This window comes from Mesoplodon mirus (assembly GCF_964341445.2).
Source record: "Mesoplodon mirus genome assembly, chromosome: 11".
In the NCBI taxonomy this organism is placed as follows: domain Eukaryota; kingdom Metazoa; phylum Chordata; class Mammalia; order Artiodactyla; family Ziphiidae; genus Mesoplodon; species Mesoplodon mirus.
In genome coordinates this window covers 61,236,888-61,260,736 of record NC_138987.1, presented here as the reverse complement: position 1 = coordinate 61,260,736, position 23,849 = coordinate 61,236,888, and the positions used below count along the sequence as shown (strand labels likewise).

Genomic DNA, 23,849 nt, shown 5'->3' with positions numbered 1-23,849 from the left:
TTAATTATTGTTGATAACTGACCTCTTTAGGTCAGCTAGGGGAGTGTGTGGTGTATGTATATGAGAGACATAGGATGACCACTGCAGCCAGGGGTGGCCTTGACTTTTCTGAGGATGAAATTCCTTCTCTTGCCCATGGCTCAGCCCCATTTTGACTCTTAAAAAAATCCCTTGTTTTGAAAGCTTGAACCTTCCCCAGCAGTAACCTCCTTCCGTGACTTCCCCCTTAACTCACTAGCCTCCATTATCTCTAGTATTCCTACCCACCACTATCAGATCCTCTAAAAAATAAGATGCTTCAATTTTGACTAACATTTACTGAACACCTGTTATGTGCTAGGCATTCTGCTAGGCCCTCACTATGTAAGTCATTTAATGGGAAGCGCCTGATGCATAGAAAGAACCCAGGCTTTGGGGTAAGACTTGGGTTGGAACCACAGCCCAGCCCAACGAACTATGCAATCTTAGGCAGGTTCCTTTGCCTGTCTTAGCTTTGGCTTCTTCATAAATGAAGTTATTTATCTCACAGGATGTTGTGAGGAATAAAAAAGTTTCTCAATCTTCACATGCATTTTGCTTCCAACAAAAACTACCCTATGACCACATTTTTAAATTTATTTATTTATTTTGGCTGTGTTGGGTCTTCGTTGCTGCGCGGGCTTTCTCTAATTGCGGCAAACAGGGGCTACTCTTCTTTTTTTTTTTTTTTTTAAAGAAACTGATTTTTATTTATTTATTGCTGTGTTGGGTCTGTGTTTCTGTGCAAGGGCTTTCTCTGGTTGCGGCAAGCGGGGGCCACTCTTCATTGCGGTGCGCGGGCCTTTCACTGTCGCGGCCTCTCTTGTTGCGGGGCACAGGCTCCAGACGCGCAGGCTCAGTAGTTGTGGCTCACGGGCCTAGTCGCTCTGTGGCACGTGGGATCTTCCCAGACCAGGGCTTGAACCCGTGTCCCCTGCATTGGCAGGCATTTTCTCAACCACTGCGCCACCAGGGAAGCCCACGGGGGCTACTCTTCATTGCAGTGTGCGGGCTTCTCATTGCGGTGGCTTCTCTTAGCTGCAGAGCATGGGCTCTAGGCGCGTGGGCTTCAGTAGTTGCAGCATGTGGGCTCAGTAGTTGTGGCTCACGGGCTCTAGAGCACAGGCTCAGTAGTTGTGGCGCACGGGCTTAGTTGCTCCACGGCATGTGGGATCTTCCCGGACCAGGGATCGAACCCGTGTTCCCTGAACTGACAGGCGGATCCTCCACCACTGCGCCACCAGGGAAGCCCCATATGACCACATTTTTAAACGTTAATGTTTATTCCTTATAAAACTGTCAACACAGTTTTTTGTTACTTCCCTTCTAAATCATTTAGGATTTTGGAGGACAGAATGTCTTAAGTTTCCCACAGTGACAGATCGTGGTGAAAAGGAAAGAAAGGAAACAGGGAACCTGAGCCAATTTCGATGGAAATACCGAGTTTGGTAAAAAAAAAAAAAAGGCTCGCCCATTTTGATTTTCTATTGGTTAAGCTTACCATCAATCGCGCCAGTTGTAAATAAACTGGAGACGGAAGCATGTTGTTAAGGGGTGGGACCTTCCTGTCGCCATTGCTAATATGAGAACCAGTTTTCTAATAGGCTGAAAGCTGCTTCTTTCCGCCCTCGCGCATCAGTTGCTAAGAGGCGGGACTATAGGGTCCATAAAGGACTGAATGCCCGAAGCCCCGCCCATCCGATTGGTTGGTAGGGGGCGGGTCTTGTAGCGGATAGGCTGCTGGGCCTGCCAGTTCCGGCTTGGTTGCCGGGGAGAGGCACGTGAGGAGGAGGTGGCGTGAGGAGACCATGGCGGGAGGAATGAAAGTGGCGGTCTTATCTGCAGTTGGTGCCGGGCCCTGGAGCTGGGGGGCCGGGGGCGGTGGTGCAGTGCGACTGCTCCTGGTCCTCTCCGGCTGCTTGGTCTGCGGCTCAGGTACCGCCCGGCAGCAGCAGCCGAGGGGGCGGGTGCCGAGGGGTTATATTTAGAAAAGTGGGGAGCGTCCCCAGGGCGTGGGCCGTTATTCTGATGGGCGCGGGCGTGGTGCGAAGGAAGAAGCTTCATCCTTGGCGAATGGGCGCCGGCACTGAGGGACCAGGGCCCTGGGGTGGCCTGCGGGAGCTACCCAGAGTGGGGAGGAGCTTGAAGCCCTTTTGGCGGAGACGGGGAGGCCTGCACTGGGTGAGAAGCGGTCCTGGGGACAGCGTCCTGCTGCATGGGCCTCCTCGATTTTTTTTTTTTGTTTGTTTGTTTGTTAAAAGGAAGGTGACCCGAGGACCGAATGGACAGGCAGAGCTGCCACGGAGCATCCCGTCCATTCAGAAAATTAGCAACGCCTGAGCGTTTGCTGTCAGGACTCGGCATGGGTGGCTGAACAGATAATTATAGTTCACTGAAATGCAGTGATCTATTTCAGTATCTTATGCCGTTGTAAGATCCTGGCTCCAAGCGGCCCTGTAGAACCGACCTGGAGCCGTTAAATTCCCGTTTCCAAAAACGCTAGTCAGCATCGAGTAGTTTTCTTTTGGAAATTTATTCATTCCTCAAGCAAACTTTCTTGATGCCTGCTACTGCATAATTGGCTCTGGACTGGGATGAAATTGTTTTCCTTTTCCGTTCTAATTCAGAAAACCTAGGGTGTTTGTAAAAAACCTCCTTCTACCCTTGTTAAATGCACAACAGAAAGATAAGTGATGTTTCCAAGCTTCCACTGGAGGAGTAGAGACTCATGGGGTTAAGGAGAATCGTATCCTGTAAACACATATGCTCTTTCACCTCTTCCGTCGTTTGCTGCCTATCTCTTGCTGTCACTTATGATTATCCTTAGCTGCAGCTTTAAGGTTATCTCAGCATCCATAGAACTAGTTTCAAACTGCAGCGTCCTTCTGAAACGGTTTTTATAGGGAGAGGGGAGTAGGTAACCAAGAAGGTACTTTTCCAGGGGCAGGGCCCAGAGTAACATTTGAAGGGCTACATATGATCTGAATGAACTTTGACCAGATGTTTAACCTTAGAGGCTGTGTATTGTGGAAATGAAAGATAATATTTATATCAAAATGCTTCCACGTTAGTCCGTGCTCAATCAGCAGGCTCAAAGTTTCTTTAATAAGGAGAGGAATGGGGACTTTTTGGCTTGGAGAAGGGTAAACTTGGGATACGTGTTCTTTGTGGCCTAATAGATCATGTAGGTGGCAGCTACAAAGAGACAATCATGTAATAGAGTAGAACTTTCTAAAAGTGAGAGCTACCTAAAGAGAGAATGGAGTACTTCAAAAGGCAGGGAGTTCTTTTAGCCATTTGGCAAGTACAATTAAGTATAAGGAAGTAGAAAATCACTCACTGTTTATTCCATTCAGAGGCAGTCCGTTAAAGCACACTTTCTTCTGGTCTGTTTCCACGTGTTTTTAATTAAAATTTTATTTTGAATTGATAATATATTCATAAACCTGTCAGCACTTCAGTTCTCTTCCCTGGAGGCCACCAGTTGCTGCCAGAGATAGTTTTCTCATTTGGTTTTGTAGCATAAACATTTTCCTATGTCATTTAAAATTCTTCATAAATGTTATTTTTACTTTCATCCTGTGGACAGATTTTTTTTTTTTTAGGATAGATTCTCAGAAATGGATTTATTCAATCGAAAGCTAAAATATATTTAAGACCCTTGAAACATCTTGCTAAAATATTTTTCTGAAAAGGTGTGCCGGTTTATACGATTATCAGCTATATTTGCTTGTGACCCATACCCTTGCCAGCATTGGATATTCCAGACAGAAACACCTTTGCTAATTTGATAGATTGAAAGTGGCATCTTAATTTACTTTGCATTTCTTGCGTTATTTGTGAGGAAGCATCTTTCAAATATTCATTAGTTATTTAATTTTCTGTTTAGAGTTTACATTTTTTGGAGAGTGTGTCCTTTGCTCTTGGCCTATTTATTGTGATTACTGTTTATTGGGATGTTTGTGTACTTTTAAAGTCAGTTGATGAACTTTTTAATATATTAAGGATGTATATTTTTATAATCTATTTGTTTATTATTATTATTATTATTTTTGTGGTACGCGGGCCTCTCACTGTTGTGGCCTCTCCCGTTGCGGAGCACAGGCTCCAAATGCACAGGCTCAGTGGCCGTGGCTCACGGGCCTAGCCGCTCCGCAGCATGTGGGATCTTCCCGAACTGGGGCACAAACCCGTGTCCCCTGCATCGGCAGGCGGACTCTCAACCACTGCGCCACCAGGGAAGCCCTATTTGTTTATTATTTATTACAGAACTTTAATTTGTTTGCCCCTTTTATCTTTTTAAATAGAAGATTTATATTTTTTATGTGATCACTTGATTTTATTCTTTAGATTTATTTCCATTGCTTTTGTACTTGAAAAGTCCTCCAAAATTAAATTTTTATATATGTATATTTTGTGGTACAATTTAATTATTTTTCATTTTACTTTTTAATCAACGGTTAATGTTAGTATTTGGTGTGAGGTGAGTATCTAGATAGATTTTATTTTCCAAATAACCAGTCAGTTGTACCAGCATCACATTGAATAATCCTTTGCTAAGCCCACTAATTTAAGATGCTAGTTTTTAAGGAGCATTTTAAGATGCTTTTAAGTATGAACTGGATTACCTCTTGACAGAAATGAATAGAGGCTATTTAAGAATTAGAAGAGGTGGTTATTCATAAATTTTTAGGGTCTTTTCTGGTCCTCACATACTATGAATCATTTTCATTACCTTCTACCAGTAGATGTTAAATGATCAGTGTTGTTGATTGATGAATATAAGTAAATACGAAGTTACTAACTTTTAAGTAGCTGGTTTATGGGTAAATACAATAAGCAAGTTGTGATTCACTAAATTCCAAGGAGGCATTTTCCAAGAAGAACTAGATCTTTGGGCTTAGAAGCCATTTTTTAAATGTTTAATTCATTCTGCTTTTTAACATGCTGGCTAACTCACTTTGGGGAGGGGAAGGAAAGTGTTGTGTATGTCCTTTTGCTATGGGAAGCACAAGATTGTAACATGAGCATTTTGACAGCTTGTATATATTTAAGGTAATTGGTTTAGTTCTATGTTTTTCTAATAATTTAAGCTATAGCTAGAGTGGTGATTGTTTCCACAGATTATCCCCTTAGGCTGATTTGGTGTATTTTCCCTCTCAGTGAATTTCCAAAGATATGGCTGGCCAAGGTGCTGATTTCAGTAGGAGGTTGCTGTTCTAGAGAGGTTTCTTTGTTTATTTACAGTGCTTTCCTTTGAATGCTGTGGAACTTGGGAAAAGGAAGAACTAGGTTTAAGAAAATGTTGCTTGTTAAATTATTTATTTATTTTTCCGTGAGATCTTAGTTCCCTGACCAGGGATAGAACCTATGCCCCCTACAGTGGAAGCACGGGAGTCCTAACCACTGGACTGCCAGGGAATTACCCCCAAAATGTTGCTTTTTATAAAAGTTTTATTTCTTTAGGAAAATGACATTGAAGAATTTTAAAATTGGTTTAAAAATACTGATGTCTGTTCTTGGCATTAAGTTTTTCAAATCTCCTGTGCTATTGACCTATTATTTGTATCTTACTACCCTCTTGAAAATAATAATGGGCTTAAAGAGATGTTGTGTTATATTACTTGGTGCTGTGGGAGAGAAGGAGTTAATAAAGTGTGACTCGGGTTTTTTTCAATTTATTTGTAAATACACTAGTTTTAAGCTTCACATAATCTTACTCTCTTACAATCTCAAGAAGAAAATAAACTCTTGATCCATATTTGTGAGTGGGTGTTCTTTCAGTATATTTGGGCTTGCTAGTGAAACAAATGTCAATAGGATTTTGAAAGGGTTTCATTTTATGAAAAATAGGCTTGGAGGAAATCCAAATTACTATTGAATTAAAAGTGAGAGATTGATAGATGAGATTCAAGACATACTACTCCAAAATATGGCACCTTGGCATATTGAATATTTTAAGCCGTAGAGAAAACAGCAAAGCTGAAAAGTCACTCTGACCTCCCGCACTTTGCCCTCCTTCCTTGAAATAGGCCATAAAATCCTCATGTGAGAGGTGTCCTCCCTATACCTGGAGGAAAGGAGCATCCTTATCTTCGAAGACAAATGGGCATGAAGAAGAATCCTAATAAACAGGCCTTGCTCAGTTTCCCCCAGTTTACTACACTTACCTCATACTCAACCTGTCATTCCTCTGCGAATGTCCACTTTTCGTCAAACCTAGCATAAAAGTACGTGGGTCTGTTTCTTTGGGTCTTTATTTCCTTAGAGGTTTTCATGTCACGTAAAAGATATGAAATAAATTTGTATGCTTTTCTCCTGTTAATATGTCTTTGTCAGTTTAATTTTTGGACCCAGCCAGGGACCCAAGAGGGTCAAGGAAAACTTTTCCTCCCCTACAATATCAAGACTGAATTTTAAAATATTGAGATATAATTCACATACCATAAAATCCACCCTTTCATTGGTCTTCAGTATACAGTTGATCCTTGAACAGCACGGATTTGAATTGCATGGGTTCACTTATACATGGATTTTTATTTTCAATAAATACATACTATAGTACTACCTGATCTTTGGTTGGTTGAATCCACAGATGCGGAACTGTGGATCCAGAGGGCTAACTAAAGTTATACGCTGATTTTTGACTGAGCAGAGAGGTGGCATCCCTAACCATGGTTGTTCATGGGGCAGCTGTATTCACAGTATTGTACAACCATCACCACTGACTAATTACAGAATTTTTAAAAATAGATTTGATTGGGCCTCCCTGGTGGTGCAGTGGTTGAGAGTCCGCCTGCCGATGCAGGGGATACGGGTTCGTGCCCCGGTCTGGGAGGATCCCATATGCCGCGGAGCGGCTGGGCCCGTGAGCCATGGCCGCTGAGCCTGTGCGTCCGGAGCCTGTGCTCCGCAACGGGAGAGGCCACAACAGTGAGAGGCCCGCGTACGGAAAAAAAAAAAAAAAAAAAAAATAGATTTGATTGATTGATTGGCTGCGTTGGGTCTTCGTTGCTGTGCGCGGGCTTTCTCTAGTTGCTGCAAGTGGGGGCTACTCTTCGTTGCGGTGCGAGGGCTTATTGCGGAGGCTTCTCGTTGCGGAGAATGGACTCTAGGCGCACAGCCTTCGGTAGTTGTGGCACATAGGCTTCAGTAGTTGTGGCGCACGGGCTTAGTTGCTCCACAGCATGTGGGATCTTCCAGGACCAGGGCTCGAACCCGTGTCCCCTGCATTGGCAGGCGGATTCTTAACTACTGCAGCACCAGGGATCCCCAGAATTTTTTTTCGGTACGCGGGCCTCTCACTGCTGTGGCCTCTCCCGTTGTGGAGCACAGGCTCCGGACGTGCAGGCTCAGCGGCCATGGCTCACGGGCCCAGCCGCTCGCGGCATGTGGGATCTTCCCAGACCAGGGCACAAACCCGTGTCCCCTGCATCGGCAGGTGGACTCTCAACCACCGTGCCACCAGGGAAGCCCCCTAGAATATTTTTATTACTCCAAAATGAGGCCCCATACCCCTTAAAGGTCTCTCCCCATTCCCTTCTCCTAGCCCCTGACAACCACTAATCTGCTTTCTGCTTATTTGCTTATTCTGGATATTTATATAAATGGAATCATTTAATATGTGGACTTTTTCTTGACTGGCTTTCATTCAACATAACGTTTTTAAGGTTCATGTTGTAGTATGTATCAGTACTTCTTTTTATGGCCGAATAATATTCCATTGTATGAATAATACCACATTTTGCTTATCCATTGATCAGCTGATGGACATTTGGGGTGTTTCCACTTTTTGGTTATTATGGATGTTGCTGCAGTGAACATTTGTGTACAGGTTTTGGTGTGAACATGTTTTCACTTCTCTTGGGTGTATACATAGGAGTGGAATTGCTATGTCATATAATAATTGTGTTTTAGTTTTTGAGGAACTGCCAAGCTGTTTTCCAGAGAGACTGTACCATTTTACATTCCCACCAGCAATGTATGAGGGTTCCAGTTTCTGCACGTCCTTGCCAACACGTGGTTATTGTCCTCTTTTTTATTATAGCCGTCCTAATGAATATGAAGTGGTATTTCGTTGTGGTTTTGACTTGCATTTCCATAATGGCTAATGATGTTGAATCTCTTTTCATTGTGCTTATTGGCCATTTGTATATCTTCTTTGGAGAAATGTCTATTCAAATCCTTTATGCATTCTAAAAATTGGGTTATTTCTCTTTTTATTGTTGAATTGTAGTAGTTCTTTATATATTCTGGATATTAGACCCTTATCAGATATATGATTTGCAAATATTTCCTCCCACTTTGTGGGTCATCTTTTCACTTTCTTGATAGTCGCCACTGAAACACAAAAGTTAAAAAATTTTGAAACCATTGTCTAGTCCAAGGTCACAAAGGTTTACACACCTGTTTTCTTTTTCTAAGAGTTTTGTAGTTTTCGTTCTTAACATTTAGGTTTAAGACCGAATTTAACTTCAAAATTAGTGTGAGCTTCACTCTAAAACCATTTTGAACTGATGGGTGTCATTGCCTTTTTTGTGTGTGTAACTTTGGCTTTCTAAGGTTTGTTTGAGGTTTTTGTGTTTTGGGGTGTTTTGTTTATTTAAATCTACCCACCTTTATACTAAGAACCAAAGAGTTAACTAAATTTCCCCTTAGAGTAGCACTAAATGAGTTGGTAAGTACAGTGTAGAGCAAGGAAGAAGATATTGAAAAGTTTTGTGGTAAAGAAGGTAGCTTGTGCAAGCTTGGGTGGGAAGATATGATAATGGTCACTTGTAAACCTTAAATTAGCTGAGATTGAATATAAATTCCTGAGGGGAGATCTGTTTTGGTAAAATCAGAGGGACTGCATATGTTCATTGGCTGCTCTTAAAACTTGAATGAAACAAAACAGCTGGAAAAAAGCAACTTTGCAGTCTTTTAGTATCTGCTTAAAGTACTCTAAATACAAAAAATGTTGCTAATTCTGTTCATCCTACTCAGGATATGGATAGAGAAAGTCACCAGATGGGGTTACTTTAGCTATGCCTTTATAAAAGAAACAGGACCTGGGTGTGAATCTCAGTTAAGCTATTTACTAGCTGTGTGACTTTGGACAAATTACTTAATCTTTCCTAAACATCAGTTTCCTCATTTGTAAAATGGGGGTTATGAGAGTGCCAACCTCACAGCATTGTTGGGAGGGTTAAATGAGACAGACAACGTACTGTCTGTCTTAATAAACACATAATAGTGGCTTTTATTATTACTTATCCTGGATTAGTGACTGTTTGTAATATTTAAATAACTACATTTGACAGAAATAAGACTGCCTTATTTCTTCTCTCATCTCAGTTTTCTTCTTTGTGTCTTAGTCGCTGATATTTTTAACCCCAGCTTTAAGAAAGTGGTCAGTTTAATTCTTTTTATGAAATGAGTTATAGTTATTAGCTTTTTCTATTATTATACTTACTTATTATTTTCTTTCTTTGCATAAAGCCGGAATTGATTTAAACGTGGTCATGCTTCAGGAATCCAGAGTTTATTATATGAATACCAGTCAACAATCCTGTTATAAAAATGTGCTTATCCCAAAGTGGCATGATATATGGACACAGATACAGGTAATGATTTGGAGGCTTCTGGCAAGGGCAGTTTCTGTGAATATCTGTCTGTCTGTGATTAGTGAGTACACTGACACTTTCTTCCCTTCTCACATGCAGTTAAAAAATATATATATATGTATATATATATGTATGTATAAAATTAACAACCTTGATAAGATTATGATTATTCTTAATCTCATCAGTGTTTTCATCAGTAAAGCATTTATGCCTATTTTGTGTTCCTCTCTCTGTTTCTTTAAGTGGCCTGAGATAAACTTCCTCCTTTTCCCCAAGAGACTACTTCCTTCTCTTCCCCTCACTCCTTTTACACTCATAGACACACACACACACACACATACACCTCTCTTTCTTTTTAAAGGTCTTAGGCCTTCTTTGGGCTGGAAACTGTTGCGTGCTTATCAGGATGTAAACTCTCGCCTTGCTGCTCCTATTCTATTTTGATTCTACACAAGGTGTCGCATAAATGCCCTGAGCTGAAGTTTCCCCTTGATAGAATGACTTTGGTCTCATTTATTTCATGACACTGTTGAGCCAGAGTGTCTGGCTGTAGTGAATGAACAAAATGAGTCCTTTGGAAATGTTTCTGCTGCTATAAGCATAGTTGCTGATAAGGGATTTGTTCACATCAAAAACATAAGGGTGGGCTCGTGGGTTTTTAAAAAAAATTCTCTTTTTTCATTGTCTGATATAAAGATCATATTCCATCTGGAGCACATTATAACCAACATTTACCCATAATCAGTGATTTGTGACAAAGGGTTGAACTTTTCAGCTTGTCATTATGGGAAACATTTTTGGTGCTGTTTATGCCTGGCAGTTTTCTTAATATTCTAGACCCTTGCTTTGTATGATCTCTCATAAATAGCTGTATTGGTAACTCTTTCAGCTTGGAAGTCTTTTTTTCCCCCTATGTTCTGGCCTAATACTAGATTCATATCATGTTAACAATAAAACATTCTAACAGCTGCCTCTCTGTACCATGTGCAGTGTTATTTGCCCAGTTATCTTTTATCTGCTGTATCTCTGTATTTCTCATAAGCCTGTGGAAAGCTGGTGCCATTATTGATTTAGTTATTTACTCTAAAGGTTTTTTTTTTTTTTTAATTATATTTGTGAAAATTTTAAATTCCTACTTTCTTCTTTCTCATCCCGATTTTACTTGTGTTACAGATTCGGGTAAATAGTTCCAAACTGGTCCGAGTCACCCAGGTGGAGAATGAGGAGAAACTGAAGGAGCTAGAGCAGTTTAGTATCTGGAACTTTTTTTCCTCCTTTTTAAAAGAGAAATTGAATGACACCTATGTTAACGTGGGTCTATACAGCACAAAAACCTGCCTCAAAGTTGAGATTATAGAAGAAGACACCAAGTACAGTGTCACTGTGACCCGGAGTAAGTCTTACCTCTGTTTTTCTGATGGATTCTATGGTGAGAAGGGACTGAGCTTTCGAGGGTATAATTAGTGAGAAAAGTCAGCACAGGACAGCTCCATTTTGGTTCTGATTATAACCTGAATATACCACTGCTCCAAACAGTTCAGAGAGCCTCCACCCCTCATAAAACCCTTTAGGCCTAGATTTGAGACTTTACCATAGTCATTCTGAGTACTTCCTTACCTGGAGTTGTGAAGACTTGTATTCCTAATACTTCCAATGGCTCTGAGCTGATATGCCTAGTATTCTTCAAAGTAAGATAGATGTATTCCTGTCTTCTGGGCACTTATAGACAAAGACAGATGTCTTGAAATGTACAGGTCTACATCTGAAGACATGAATGGTTAACAGTGAAAACTGAAGAAGGGTAGAACTGAGTACCTCACAAGCAAAAGAATATATGTGGAACCATAAATAAATAAGAAGATCACTGCAGTTTCAGGCTTATTCAGTCTAATTGGGAGTTTTCCCTTCTCTGAATGTGTCTGAGAAAGTTTCACAGAAGAAGTGGATCATTATCCTGTTGGATTCTCTGTGACTTTTGGTCTCTCCTTGGTAACTACTGTCTTAGGAGAGTAATGTTGTAAGTAGTAGAAATGTTCCTGGGTTTTGCTACGAAATACATTGTGCCCTTCTAACTGTCCTAGGGTTCCACAGTTCTTTGGTTGAACAGGATCCGCCTGTTTTTTGGTGTTCCTTTTGCATTTACTGATCCCTCTCACTCCTGTTCTGTTTGTGGACTTCCCCTAGACTCAGAGCTCTTGAATGTGAAAGCTGTGGGAGTGTCTGGTATGCCAGTAAGGGGTCCTATGCTTGGGCCCCCCGGCCCTGGGCGAGATATGTTTGAGTGTAGGCTTTTCCAACACAGTGCTTGTGTAGTGAAGAGAAGTAGGTGGTGGTGGTGGTCAAGCAGAGATCAACAGTTAGAGAACAGCAGAGGGCCCTGACCCCAAGTTCTGGGCTAACCTGAATCCGAGCGTGTGTGACTTAAGGCCTGACAACCAGGGTGGTGGAGACCCCTTGTGGGCGACTGCATAAAGTGCTGGTGGCACTATGGCTCCATCCAAAGCAACGCTTAGCTTCTTTTAGCCTTAGCGTAGAAGCCAAAATAAAAATAAGCTCTTGAGGGAAGTACAGGTTAGACAGAGACCTAATTATACTTTCTCTTTGGAAGGGTGCCCAGGCTTTGTGTGGAATTTAAAATGCTGTTTAGGTGGGCTGTTTGCATGTATTTTATTAGCTGACCAATGATGCCAACATTGTCTTTTATTCTATAATGCCTTAAATTGTTTTGTTCCCCTATTAAGCAGAAGTCTTTTATTTATTTCAGGATTTGACCCCAAACTCTTCCTCATTTTTCTCCTTGGACTTATTCTATTTTTTTGTGGTGACTTGCTGAGCAGGTAGGTTTCAAGGCTAGAGGGCAGAATGAGGATGCTCAGACGTACCCTGCTTGACTTTTTTTTTTTTTTTTATTCATTCTTGGCTGCCTTGGGTCTTCACTGCTGCGCACGAGCTTTCTCTAGTTGCGGCGAGTGGGGGCTACTCTTCATTGCGGTGTGCAGGCTTCTCACTGTGGTGGCTTCTCTTGTTGCAGAGCATGGGCTCTAGGTTTGTGGGCTTCAGTAGTTGTGGCACATGGGCTCAGTAGTCATGGCTCGTGGGCTCTAGAGCACAGGCTCAGTAGTTGTGGCGCACAGGCTTAGTTGCTCCGCGGCATGTGGGATCTTCCCGGACCAGGGCTCGAACCCGTGTCCCCTGCATTGGCAGGCGGATTCTTAACCACTGCGCCACCAGGGAAGTCCAACCCTGCTTGACTTTTATCATAAAGACTTGAAGTGCTGCCATTCCCTTTTCTAGGACCTTTATGGATGGTTAGGCCATTGCCTGCTTCAATAATTTAAAAAAATAATGTGTTATAATTATTATTTTCTTCTTGTATTAATAAGATTGGTAATAATGAAATTCCCCCATTAGGTTACCCATCATGTATGGGATTTAGCCAATACAGCACCACCCTTTCCACCGTTAGAAATGTTTAGCCCTCATTTTTACAGGGCTGTGTGTTGATGAGTTTCATGCTGTTCAGAAGTAAAGAAACAAATATCAACCACTCATTTCCTGCCTTTAGGAACCTACTAGTTAGATGAAACAGACATGTACAAATATAAAGAAAACATATAGATAACAAACATTGAACAAAGGTAGAATTAACATTAACTTTGAACACAAGGAGAATATTTGTGGAATAGTGAATGAAAGCTCACCAATTGAAGTTCAGCTGGAGCAAGGCTGGTGGAAATTGTTCCTTATTTTGGGGATCCTGAGAGAAACTCAAAGTGAGGGAGGGATATCTGGTAGAAAGAACCTAGAAGAGGAATAGGAGCTCTCTGTTCTATACCCTGTGTTTGGTTTATCCTTCTGGGTAATCAGTTCAGTTCTAGTTTCCAGTGTCTACTGGGGCTATTCCTTCTCCCTAGAGAAGCTGTGCAGTTCCCAGAAGAAAGATTCTCATTAGAAATTGCGTGGGGAGAGGTACTGGGGATGGGAGCGGGAGACTAAGCAGAGGTTTATTACTGGGATATATTTGAGAGGCCCTTATTGATACTAATCTTCATAATCTGGCAGCAACTACATTGTACTAGTCTCTTCAGTTTTCTCATCTCAAGTGTTGGGCAAATACCTGCTCTCACCTTGTACCTTTTTTCTATCTTTTGGCTGGGTTAGTTGTCTAGTTTGAACAGTGCTATATATGAAGAATACACACGTAGTCATGAAATGAATTTTCTCTCTGCAGAAGTCAAATCTTCTACTATTCCACTGGGATGAGTGTGGGAATTGTGGCCTCTTTACTAATCATCATTTTTATGCTGTCCAAGTTTATGCCCAAGGTAAGGAGCAGAATCCTCACATGCAGTTAGAATGAGCTTGGATAGTTGAAGGATTGTTTTTGGATAATCTTACAGCACTGAAAATTTGCATTGATGGCTGATAAGTAAATGTCCTACTCTTTCCTTGATTCAGAAAGGTACTTTCCATGATGAAACTTGGAGCCTGATTACATACAATCTCTCCCTTTTTATTTGAAATCCTGTATACAGTGGGGGGGATTAAAGTCTTCTTCCTGTTTGTTAATTACATAGATTATATAGCCAGGCTTTTAAGTTATTTAGCATCTCATTTTCCCAGTTTTCTTTGCAGACTGTACCATTTAAAATATAAAGGACATCTTTTTAAGAGATGTGTTTTGTGCATTTTTAGTAGGTTGATTTTTTTTTTTTTAATCACAGTTCTATTTTGTTTCTTTTATGTATGGAAAGCCCATAGTAACTTTTTGCTTTCACTTCTACTCTTTCCTAGAAAAGTCCCATTTACATTATCCTGGTAGGAGGCTGGTCCTTTTCTCTGTACCTCATTCAGCTAGTTTTTAAAAATTTACAAGAGATCTGGAGATGTTACTGGCAGTATCTTTTAAGTAAGTGTTGTTGGTTTTGCTTTACTTTTTATATGTTTATAGGCTGTTTTAGTTAATTTGATCATGAAAAGATGTTGCTTGCTTACTGCTTACAGGAGTTTAATAGTCTATGCCATTTTGTTAACTTGTAAGAATCATAGTTCTTTACTTATTTCTAACTCCTCTATACAGTTGTCACCTCTTAAATTAAAATGATGCTGCTAGGGAGAAGACTTTAATTTGTTGGTGTTTATAAGTACATCTCTCTTTACACAATAGGCATCTTTCTGAAAAGCCGTAAATTGACTTTATGAATATAATCATATTTTAAATACACTTGAGGACCTTAAGAAGTAAAGGACTCTACAGTGAACCTTATCTATAAAGTGAGAATCTTTTGGTTATAAAGATAGTAACTCTTAATCTATCCTTTGAGAGCAGATTAATCTGGATTTTCATATATTAGGTTTTTTAAACAGACTATTTTAGAGTTGTTCAACATGTAGGTTTAATTCTCCATTTGAGAATTAAATAAATTCAGGATAGTAGAAAGGATAGAAGCTTAAAGAGATTAATATATATGAATAATGAAAAAAGTGTGAATAATTGAGTAAAGATCTTACCTATTTCCCTGGTTCATTAGGCACGACATAGTGAATTTACTGCTGCTTCCCACACAGATTATTTTTACCAACTGTAGATTAAAAAGAATGTTTTCTGATAACTCTTCTCATAGGCTATGTCCTTGCAGTTGGATTCATGAGTTTTGCAGTCTGTTACAAGTATGGGCCCTTGGAGAATGAACGAAGTATCAACCTGCTGACTTGGACCTTGCAGCTGATGGGCTTATGTTTCATGTATTCCGGTATCCAGATACCACACATTGCCCTTGCCATTATCATCACTGCACTGTGTACTAAGAGCCTGGAGTACCCTATTCACTGGCTGTACATCACCTACAGGTGACTGAAAGGCAGTGTAACTTGGTACTGAAACATGCAATGTGGGATGCAGTCGCAGCAAAAGGAGACAGAGGTGTTGACCTGGGAGCCTCTTTGTTAATGCAAATTTATGGTATTATGCTTCACTTTTATTTCCTTCAAGTCCTTCTTTTTAGATTCTCTGTAGGCATTTTTATAGCATTTATAAATTCTGGTTATTTTATATATAAAATAAAAACATCTAGTAAAGTGTCATGTGTTCTTGTTACCACTAGGTGGTGCAAAGTATATCACTTTTATACCGCATGCCTCAGGTCACCTGGTTTCAGATTATTTCACACTGGCTCTCAGATTGCCCTGGGAGTCCTATTCCTTTTTTTTTCCCCCAGTCTTTTTTTTTTTTAATTTATTTATTTTTATATTTATTTTTGGCTGTGTTGGGTCTTTGTTTCTGTGTGAGGGCTTTCTCTAGTTGTGGCAAGCGGGGGCCACTCTTCATCACGGTGCGCGGGCCTCTCACTATCACGGCCTCTCTTGTTGCGGAGCACAGGCTCCAGACGCGCAGGCTCAGTAGTTGTGGCTCACGGGCCTAGTTGCTCCGCGGCACGTGGGATCCTCCCAGACCAGGGCTCAAACCTGTGTCCCCTGCACTGGCAGGCAGATTCTCAACCACTGCGCCACCAGGGAAGCCCCCTGGGAGTCCTATTCTTAGTTTAAGATGTAATTCAAAGCATGTTGTCACTTTGTATGGTGACTATGGAATGGTCATAGGTTCTGAGGTTATCAATGTTCTTTCTATTACAGATAGTCAAAGTAATGCCTTCAGTTCGGGGGGACCCAAGTTAATGAACCACAGTCTTATGCCATCATTTCTTGTGGTTTTTCCATTTATTGGGAAATAAATATTTTGTCTGTCACTTATTGGAAAATAAGTGAATTTGTTCACATTAATGAATAATATTGACTACTCTGACTTGTCACTCATAGTCTAACGTCAAGGGTACATTATAACTAAAGATGTCTGTAGAAGAAAGGTGGGAGCAGTGACTCTTAATGCTCAGGCTCTCTGCTGTATGCTTGACCCACTGAAGGGAGTTAGACTTAAGGGTGGATGTAGATTACTGATTAATCATTCATGATGTTATTTTGGTGAGCACAGAAAGATGTGTAATGCAACAGAAAAGACTGTCCCCCCTCGTCTTCTGACAGAAGAAGAATATCGGATACAAGGAGAGGTAGAGACCCGAAAGGCTTTAGAGGAGCTTAGAGAATACTGCAACAGTCCAGACTGCTCGGCTTGGAAGACTGTTTCTCGAATCCAGTCTCCAAAAAGGTAAATAAACTCTTTGCCAGAAGTGCCAAGTGTCTTTCAGGGTAATTGTGACCTTCAGTTTTAGGAGAGATTATGCTTCTATAATCATTTTGTATTTGTGGCTTTGTTTTCCTTGTTCATCTAGGAGTAGTCAAGAGAAAGGTACTCATATCACATGTTAAGCAGTAGCCTGTTCTCCGATTCCTCAAAGAACTATTTACTCTAGCTTTGATTTTAGCATTGAGATGAGAAGACTTTAGTACCATATTAAGTTTCCCCTCTGATAGTTTTGCACTGATTTCTTGAGTTTTTTTAATTTTTTTTTTTTTTTTTAGGAGAGGGGATCCCTTTTATTGAAACGTGGAGTTTCAATTTGGAATCCTGATGGCATAAAGTTTATAGGGCCATAAACACAAATAAATGTATAATGCCCCTTAATCTTATCAGGATTACGGATGACTAAAGGAACTTTAACACTTCCATAACTAAAAAGGGTAACTAAACTTCCATAACTAAAAGTGCTTATTAAGCAGGATGGGGTTGCAGGAGATGTTGGCCTATGATCCCAGCTTTCCTTTTCTTATTTCTTGCTTTAGTCTACTTACCTGCCAGAGTAAGGATAAGGGTGTTGGCTAGACTCAATATAATTTGAGCTGAGAGCATATCAAGGGTTTCAATTTGTTCTTATTTTGAAAGAAAACAGGACAGAAGGCAGGTTCCTAATGAGTATTATCTTCTGTTTTTCAGATTTGCTGACTTTGTGGAAGGATCTTTCCACCTCACACCAAATGAGGTTTCTGTCCATGAGCAGGAGTATGGGTTAGAGAGCATTATTGCCCAGGATGAACTCTATGAAGAAACATCCTCTGAGGAGGAGGACTCAGATTCTCGGTACCCCGCCATCACACAACAGAACAACTTCTTGACTTAGGTGGTTGTCAGTTATTTTTATGTGGATTGGCTTGGTACCTCAATGGTCCAGGTTGCATGTGTTGCACAATTGCTTCTCAAATCTTGGAAGTTGGATGAGATAGTGCTGAAATTCTCCCGCTGAAACTAGAGGCCTGAGTAGACCTCCCTCTGGAAATGGTCTTGGTGGTCTCTGGGGTCCTGAGGAAGCAGAGTGGATAAAGTAGTGACTAATTCCCAACACATCCCATTGGTTAAGTTCTCGGCCCACCTTTATATTTCCGAAGAAACTGGATTGCCACGGCTAGCATGGCATTCCAGCTCCTCTTTGAAAGTTGATTCAGTCATGGCATTTCAAACTCGGAAGTGATAACTGTTATATGTGAAGTAATGCTTTCAGACTATAGGCTGCATCTTTCAGAGACAAATCCACAAATCTGAGCCTCTTTTACTTCTGCTTTTATTTCAGTGACTTTAGCATAATCCTTGTTTTAACTGTTTTAAGAGGAAAATAGATTATTATTTGTCTGTCTTTTTTTTTAAGTGAATACATTTTAAAAATATGACAAACTCGTTCCAGAGCCAGCAAGTGCTCCAGAGTGACAAGCCCCATAGGCCCCTACGTATTTATTAATATGGATTATTCATTAAAGCCCAAGGAGTGTTGTGCTGAGCTTTGGATTAGTTCTCATACCTATGATATTCTAAGTCCTGCCTGCAGGCCTTTCTGTAGATGAGGTCTGTTGGGGTTTTTATTATATTTAACTTTCAATTCTATTTTAAAAATAAGTTTGCATTCTTCCCTTCTAAGTCCTCGTTGCCCCATTTGCCCTTTCAGGAAGGGTCTATTCCCTCACCTCTGAAGTATGTACATTTCAGTTTGTTTCATTTCTTATATTCTCTTCCCTTTGGTTTATAATAGCATTGTTTCTGCTGGTTAGAAGGAGTGATCTTATTTAGGGAATTTAAATGCTTTTTAAGGTTCTCCATTTTTCCTGTCAGTGGGTCACATATCTTTGAATTGCTGTGGGATCAAGAAACTATCTCTTTTTCCTTTCCCTTCCTTTGTCTACCCATTCTACCTATTCTTTTCAGCCTTTCCGTACCACCTGTATCCCTCCACACCGGAAGTCTGGCTAATTTGTGAGCCTGAAACTATCTATGAAGGTTCTTGATACAATATACACGTTGTAGCTATGTGGCTGCCGCAATTTGCATTGTCAGGAGATAGACCTCCAGATAATCCTTATGCCTCTGGGTGCTTGTGGAGATAGACCTCCAGATAATCCTTATGCCTCTGGGTGCTTGTTCAGCCATCAGGAGCAGATGCACTTTTCTATGAACTTATTGTACTTATTTGCAATTCCATTTCTGACCAGAGGTTCATGCTGCCTTTTATTACAGTGGCATTGGTTTCACTTTCTTTTGCCATTGGAAAGTACCCTTATAAACAAGCAGTGCCATTTATGAGGGAGCAAATTCCCAAGTCTCTGTCATTCGCTTGGTTCTGTCTTTGTGATCTTCACCCTCGTACCTTGGAAAAAGCTATAATTACTTTATTCAGGAAGATAGACACTAATGGCAGGAGCACAGCATTGGACTGACTGGCTTACCATGATCATGGAGAAGGCAGATGATTTTTTAAAAAGCTGTAATGACTCCTTCAGACCAGCCATGGACAGATAATGTTGAAAGGTTCTGGACTCCATTACAGACTTCCAGAATGTCAGTCCTGAGATTCCCCTCCAGGTGGCCAGTTGATTTTTTTCTGCCAGCGTTTCCCACAGCTTTAAACTGTCCTAAAGTGACAACTACCTCAGTTGGCAGCAAATAGACATATAGCAGAAAGTGAAAAATAAGCAGTATTTGGACAGATGCCATGGGTTAAAGTTGCTTTATATTAGGAAACCTTTCTATCTTTGTGAATTATGTACATGGTAACATTTTATCTCTCTACAAAGAACTGTTAAGACCTCTGAAATTTACTATTTTTTGCCTCATTAATAGAAATCAAGACTTAGCATATTTGAGCCTAAGCTGATTTGAAAAAATAATTCGGCTGTACAAATGGTCTCTGGATTCCCTGGAGACTTTGGTGCCTTCCCCGTATAACTACTTAGGGACATGGTTACTTGCCTCCAGTGTGACTTTTCCTGACTCATGTCTTTATTTCAGCAAGAAAGCATTGTGAAGTAGAGAAAGATTCTCGTCTTTTTCTGTCTAGTAAACCCGTTGTGATATACAGTTTCCATCTCAAGATGAGTTTTTCTCACTGTGTTTGAATTTGGGATGAGTAAAATCAAACTCGGTTTATTACTCCCTGTCTGGTAGTTGAAGAACTGAGCTGTAGGCAGTGGCAATGACAATGGGTCCTGCAGCATGAGAGCTGCTCTCAGACAGTGAAGGACGGTGCCTCTGGTGTGCTGTGTCCTTGCCCTGTCTTCCTGTGTGGCTCTGCCCCAGATGCTTCAGAGCCTCTGTGCGCCTGGAGATTGCTTGACTCCATAAACCTTTTTTAGGAGCTCTTCTTGTCTCCTTTTTGGCCACTTAGTCTGCTGGCTCAGTCACTACTTGAAGCCCCCACTTAATTTTCAGTTACAGCTCTTGCAGTTTCAGCATAGTCTCGTCTCAGACAGATCTCATCAAGAAGGATTGAAGGGATAACTGTGGAATGAGCTGGACATTGGAGCTACGTCTGCTGCCATGTCAGCATCTTGCTCGGCAAATATCAAGCTGTAAATTGGCCCTAGGTCTCAGGGTCCCATCAGCATCAGAAATCTCTTGTCCCTAATGGGTCCGACCAAGTTGTGTAGAGCATGACTCCCATTAATGGGAATACAAGAGCCAACTGGCCTAAAACATTTCCCCTTCACTTTCCCACTCAGATTACTTTCAGAAGACCCATGGAACCAATGACTGATAATAAGGAAAATTTAGCAACTTTGATATCTTCTAATAAATTCCTATCAGCCACTTCATCCCACCAAAACTAGTTTATTTCTTCCCCCAAATTCATGACCTTTATGTTAGTTACGGGATTTTGCTGATGATAGACTTTGAGTCCCAGTGTTCCATTTTGTGCTAATACATCCCATTTTAGGGCCTAGCCCTCTCTTCATTGACTGTTCCCTTCAACCCAATCCCCACTTTACATATACAATAGAGAGTTGATGAATGAAAGGACCCAAATAGGCCAGATAGTTCCCCCAGGCCCTGATATCCATAAAAGGCTTGGGAATGGATTATGCAATTGCCCTCAATCTTTTTGTTGTTCCAGAAAAAGCGATGGGCTCAGATGGATGCCTACATAAAAATGGTTCCTAGCTATGTACTCATAACTTTTCTCTGAATTGAGTAGTGAAAGTTGAAGTGGGAGAAAAGGAAATTAAATGTCCTTCTAATATTCCTTTGGACTCAGGTCTGACATAAGAGATAATAACCTATTATTGAAATGCCAGGAATTTTATCTGAACCAAGGAGAGGACAATTTGACAGATTTATTATGCCTTCATGTTACATAGGCACTGAAACCAAGTAATAAACATAAAATAGCCATTGCACAGGCAAATGCACCTAAAACCTTTTGTTTATGTTTTTTTTTTTTTTTTTTTTTTTTCCTTTTTGCGGTATGCGGGCCTCTCACTGTTGTGGCCTCTCCCGTTGCGGAGCACAGGCTCCGGATGCGCAGGCCCAGCGGCCATGGCTCACGGGCCCAGCCGCTCCGCGGCATATGGGATCCTCCCAGACCGGGGCACGAACCCGTATCCCCTGCATCGGCAGGCGGACTCTCAACCACTGCGCCACCAGGGAGGCCCTTGTTTATGTTTTGACGTAGCAAAAAAGTGGTGTTCCAGGGGTATCTCTTGGTAACTTAGCTTATGGATTCAGTTGCTATTGAGTTGGATTCTAGACAGTTAATTACCTTGAAGAGGGAGTTTGGTGCCTTATATGATGGGAGCCAGAGCCTGCTGGGAATAAACAAAGCGGATTCACACCAGTGTCAACACACAGCTTTAGTGGGGAAGGGGGTGGCACACAGTATCCCCAAATTTAGGACTTTTGTCTCCCATACCCCCCGCCCATGTGTCTCATCTTCCTTTTCACACTCTTGACAATAACTTGAAAATGGTGAAACCACCTTCTCCGAAATTTTCTACAGCATGGACAACATTCTTTTCTTATTAACGTAATAGATAGCTCATAATGTGAGTGTTAGAACTGTTATAGCCTGCAGTTGCCTCCCTTTATCAAGTTTCTAGAATTGATGGTGAAATAGGGAGTTACTGGGTAAGTTTTAGCCTGTGGGTAATGCCTTAGTGTTTTTTTTTTTTTTCTTAGTGTTATTTTAAAAGATTTGTCATTTATATTTAAAATAAGTTCATGAATGTTTGAAAGCAACAAAATGATCAGGGATGACTCTTTGCCATGGGTCTCATTTTCACTCTTTCCTGTAAGAAAAAACAACGACGTCTTATTATATATTTTTTCATTTTTATTGTACAAGTTTGTAAGTAATCCCAATTTTAATAAAGTTTTATAGACTATATAGTGGTTTCTCTTAATGAACATGTACTTTTTTTTTTTTTTTTTTTTTTTTTTGCGGTACGCGGGCCTCTCGCTGTTGTGGCCTCTCCCGTTGCGGAGCACAGGCTCCGGACGCGCAGACTCAGCGGCCATGGCTCACGGGCCCAGCCGATCTGCGGCATGTGGGATCTTTCCAGACAAGGACACGAGCCCGTATCCCCTGTATCGGCAGGCGGACTCTCAACCACTGCGCCACCAGGGAAGCCCTGAACATGTACTTTAAAAAAATTTTTTTATTTTATTTATTTTTGGCTGTGTTGGGTCTTCGTTGCTGCACACAGGCTTTCTCTAGTTGCGGTGAGCAGGGGCTACTCTTCATTGCAGTGCACGGGCTTCTCATTGCGGAGGCTTCTCTTGTTGTGGAGCACGGGCTGTAGGCGCACGGGCTTCAGTAGTTGTGGCTTGCGGGCTCTAGAGCGCAGGCTCAGTAGTTGTGGCGCACGGGCTTAGTTGCCCCACGGCATGTGGGATCTTCCCGGACCAGGGCTTGGACCTATGTCCCCTGCATTGGCAGGCGGATTCTTAACCACTGCACCATCAGGGAAGTCCCGAGCATGCACTTTTCTTGTTTGATCTCTTGTTTTCAGGTAATCAGCAATTAGCTCTTCTGTTTCATCTTTCTGATGAAATTGTTTTGTATGCCATTTATTTTCCTTTTTTTCTTAACTACTGCTCCCCATCCTGGGTCTGTCTTGGTCTACTTCCTTGGACTGGATGATTTCCCAGGATGCCAGATCTCTAAGGGGTATTCTTGCAGGAGCAGAGGGTTGTACCACTGTGCTGTCTCATAGGAAAACAATGTATAGGTTATTCCTGGTCCAGGGGGCTACTCTGTACTTTAGTTCTTTCCTTTTTTTTTTTTTTTTTTTTGCGGTACGCGGGCCTCTCGCTGTTGTGGCCTCTCCCATTGCGGAGCACAGGCTCCGGACGCGCAGGCTCAGCAGCCATGGCTCACAGGCCCAGCCGCTCCATGGCATGTGAGATCTTCCCAGACCGGGGCACGAACCTGTGTCCCCTGCATCGGCAGGCGGACTCTCAACCACTGCGCCACCAGGGAAGCCCCCTTTTCTTTTTTTAATGGCATAAAATATCTCTTTTGTGTCTCGATTGGGGCGAGGGGAAGACCTATGGATCCAGCTATGAGATGCCTGCCAAGAGCTTTATGTAGGGTGAAAGGGAGCAGGGCTGTAGTGAGTATTAGGGGGCATGGAATAAAAACTTCAATTTTGGACTTCCCTGGTGGTGCAGTGGTTAAGAATCCGCCTGCCAGTGCAGGGGACACAGGTTCGATCCCTGGTCCGGGAAGATCCCGCATGCCGCAGAGCAACAGCCCGTGCGCCACAACTACTGAGCCCATGCGCCACAACTGTTGAGCCCACGAGCCACAACTACTGAAGCCCGTGCGCGCTTTAGGGCCCACATGCCGCAACTACTGAGCCCACGTGCTGCAACTACTGAAGCCTGCGCGCCTAGAGCCCATGCTCCGCACCAAGAGAAGCTGCCGCAGTGAGAAGCCTGCGCACCACAACGAAGAGTAGCCCCTGCTCGCTGCAACTAGAGAAAGCCAGTGTGCAGCAATGAAGACCCGATGC

The 23,849-nt window shown here is 41.7% G+C and overlaps 1 protein-coding gene across 2 annotated transcripts; it reads left to right on the top strand.

Annotated features, from left to right (window-relative positions):
* The first annotated feature begins 1,787 nt into the window (after positions 1-1,787).
* On the top strand, positions 1,788-22,280 carry NEMP1 (nuclear envelope integral membrane protein 1). 2 transcript variants are annotated; one of them, XM_082637064.1, is made up of 9 exons: positions 1,788-1,953; positions 9,499-9,623; positions 10,797-11,016; positions 12,388-12,460; positions 13,855-13,948; positions 14,418-14,532; positions 15,248-15,473; positions 16,612-16,785; positions 17,512-22,280. In XM_082637064.1, exons 1-9 carry the CDS (start codon positions 1,827-1,829, stop codon positions 17,693-17,695), a joined length of 1,338 nt encoding a protein of 445 aa, XP_082493190.1. In that variant the 5' UTR covers positions 1,788-1,826; the 3' UTR covers positions 17,696-22,280. The 2 variants fall into 2 exon arrangements, with proteins under 2 accessions (XP_082493190.1, XP_082493189.1); XM_082637063.1 differs by lacking the exon at positions 1,788-1,953 and adding an exon at positions 2,086-2,199.
* The last annotated feature ends 1,569 nt before the right edge of the window (positions 22,281-23,849 follow it).

Coding starts and splice junctions, on each gene's coding strand:
- NEMP1 (XM_082637064.1), top strand. CDS start 1,827: ATGGCGGGAGGAATGAAAGTGGCGGTCTTATCTGCAGTTGGTGCCGGG. Junction 12,461..13,854: donor TGTGGTGACTTGCTGAGCAG/GTAGGTTTCAAG, acceptor TTCTCTCTGCAG/AAGTCAAATCTTCTACTATT. Junction 13,949..14,417: donor TGTCCAAGTTTATGCCCAAG/GTAAGGAGCAGA, acceptor ACTCTTTCCTAG/AAAAGTCCCATTTACATTAT.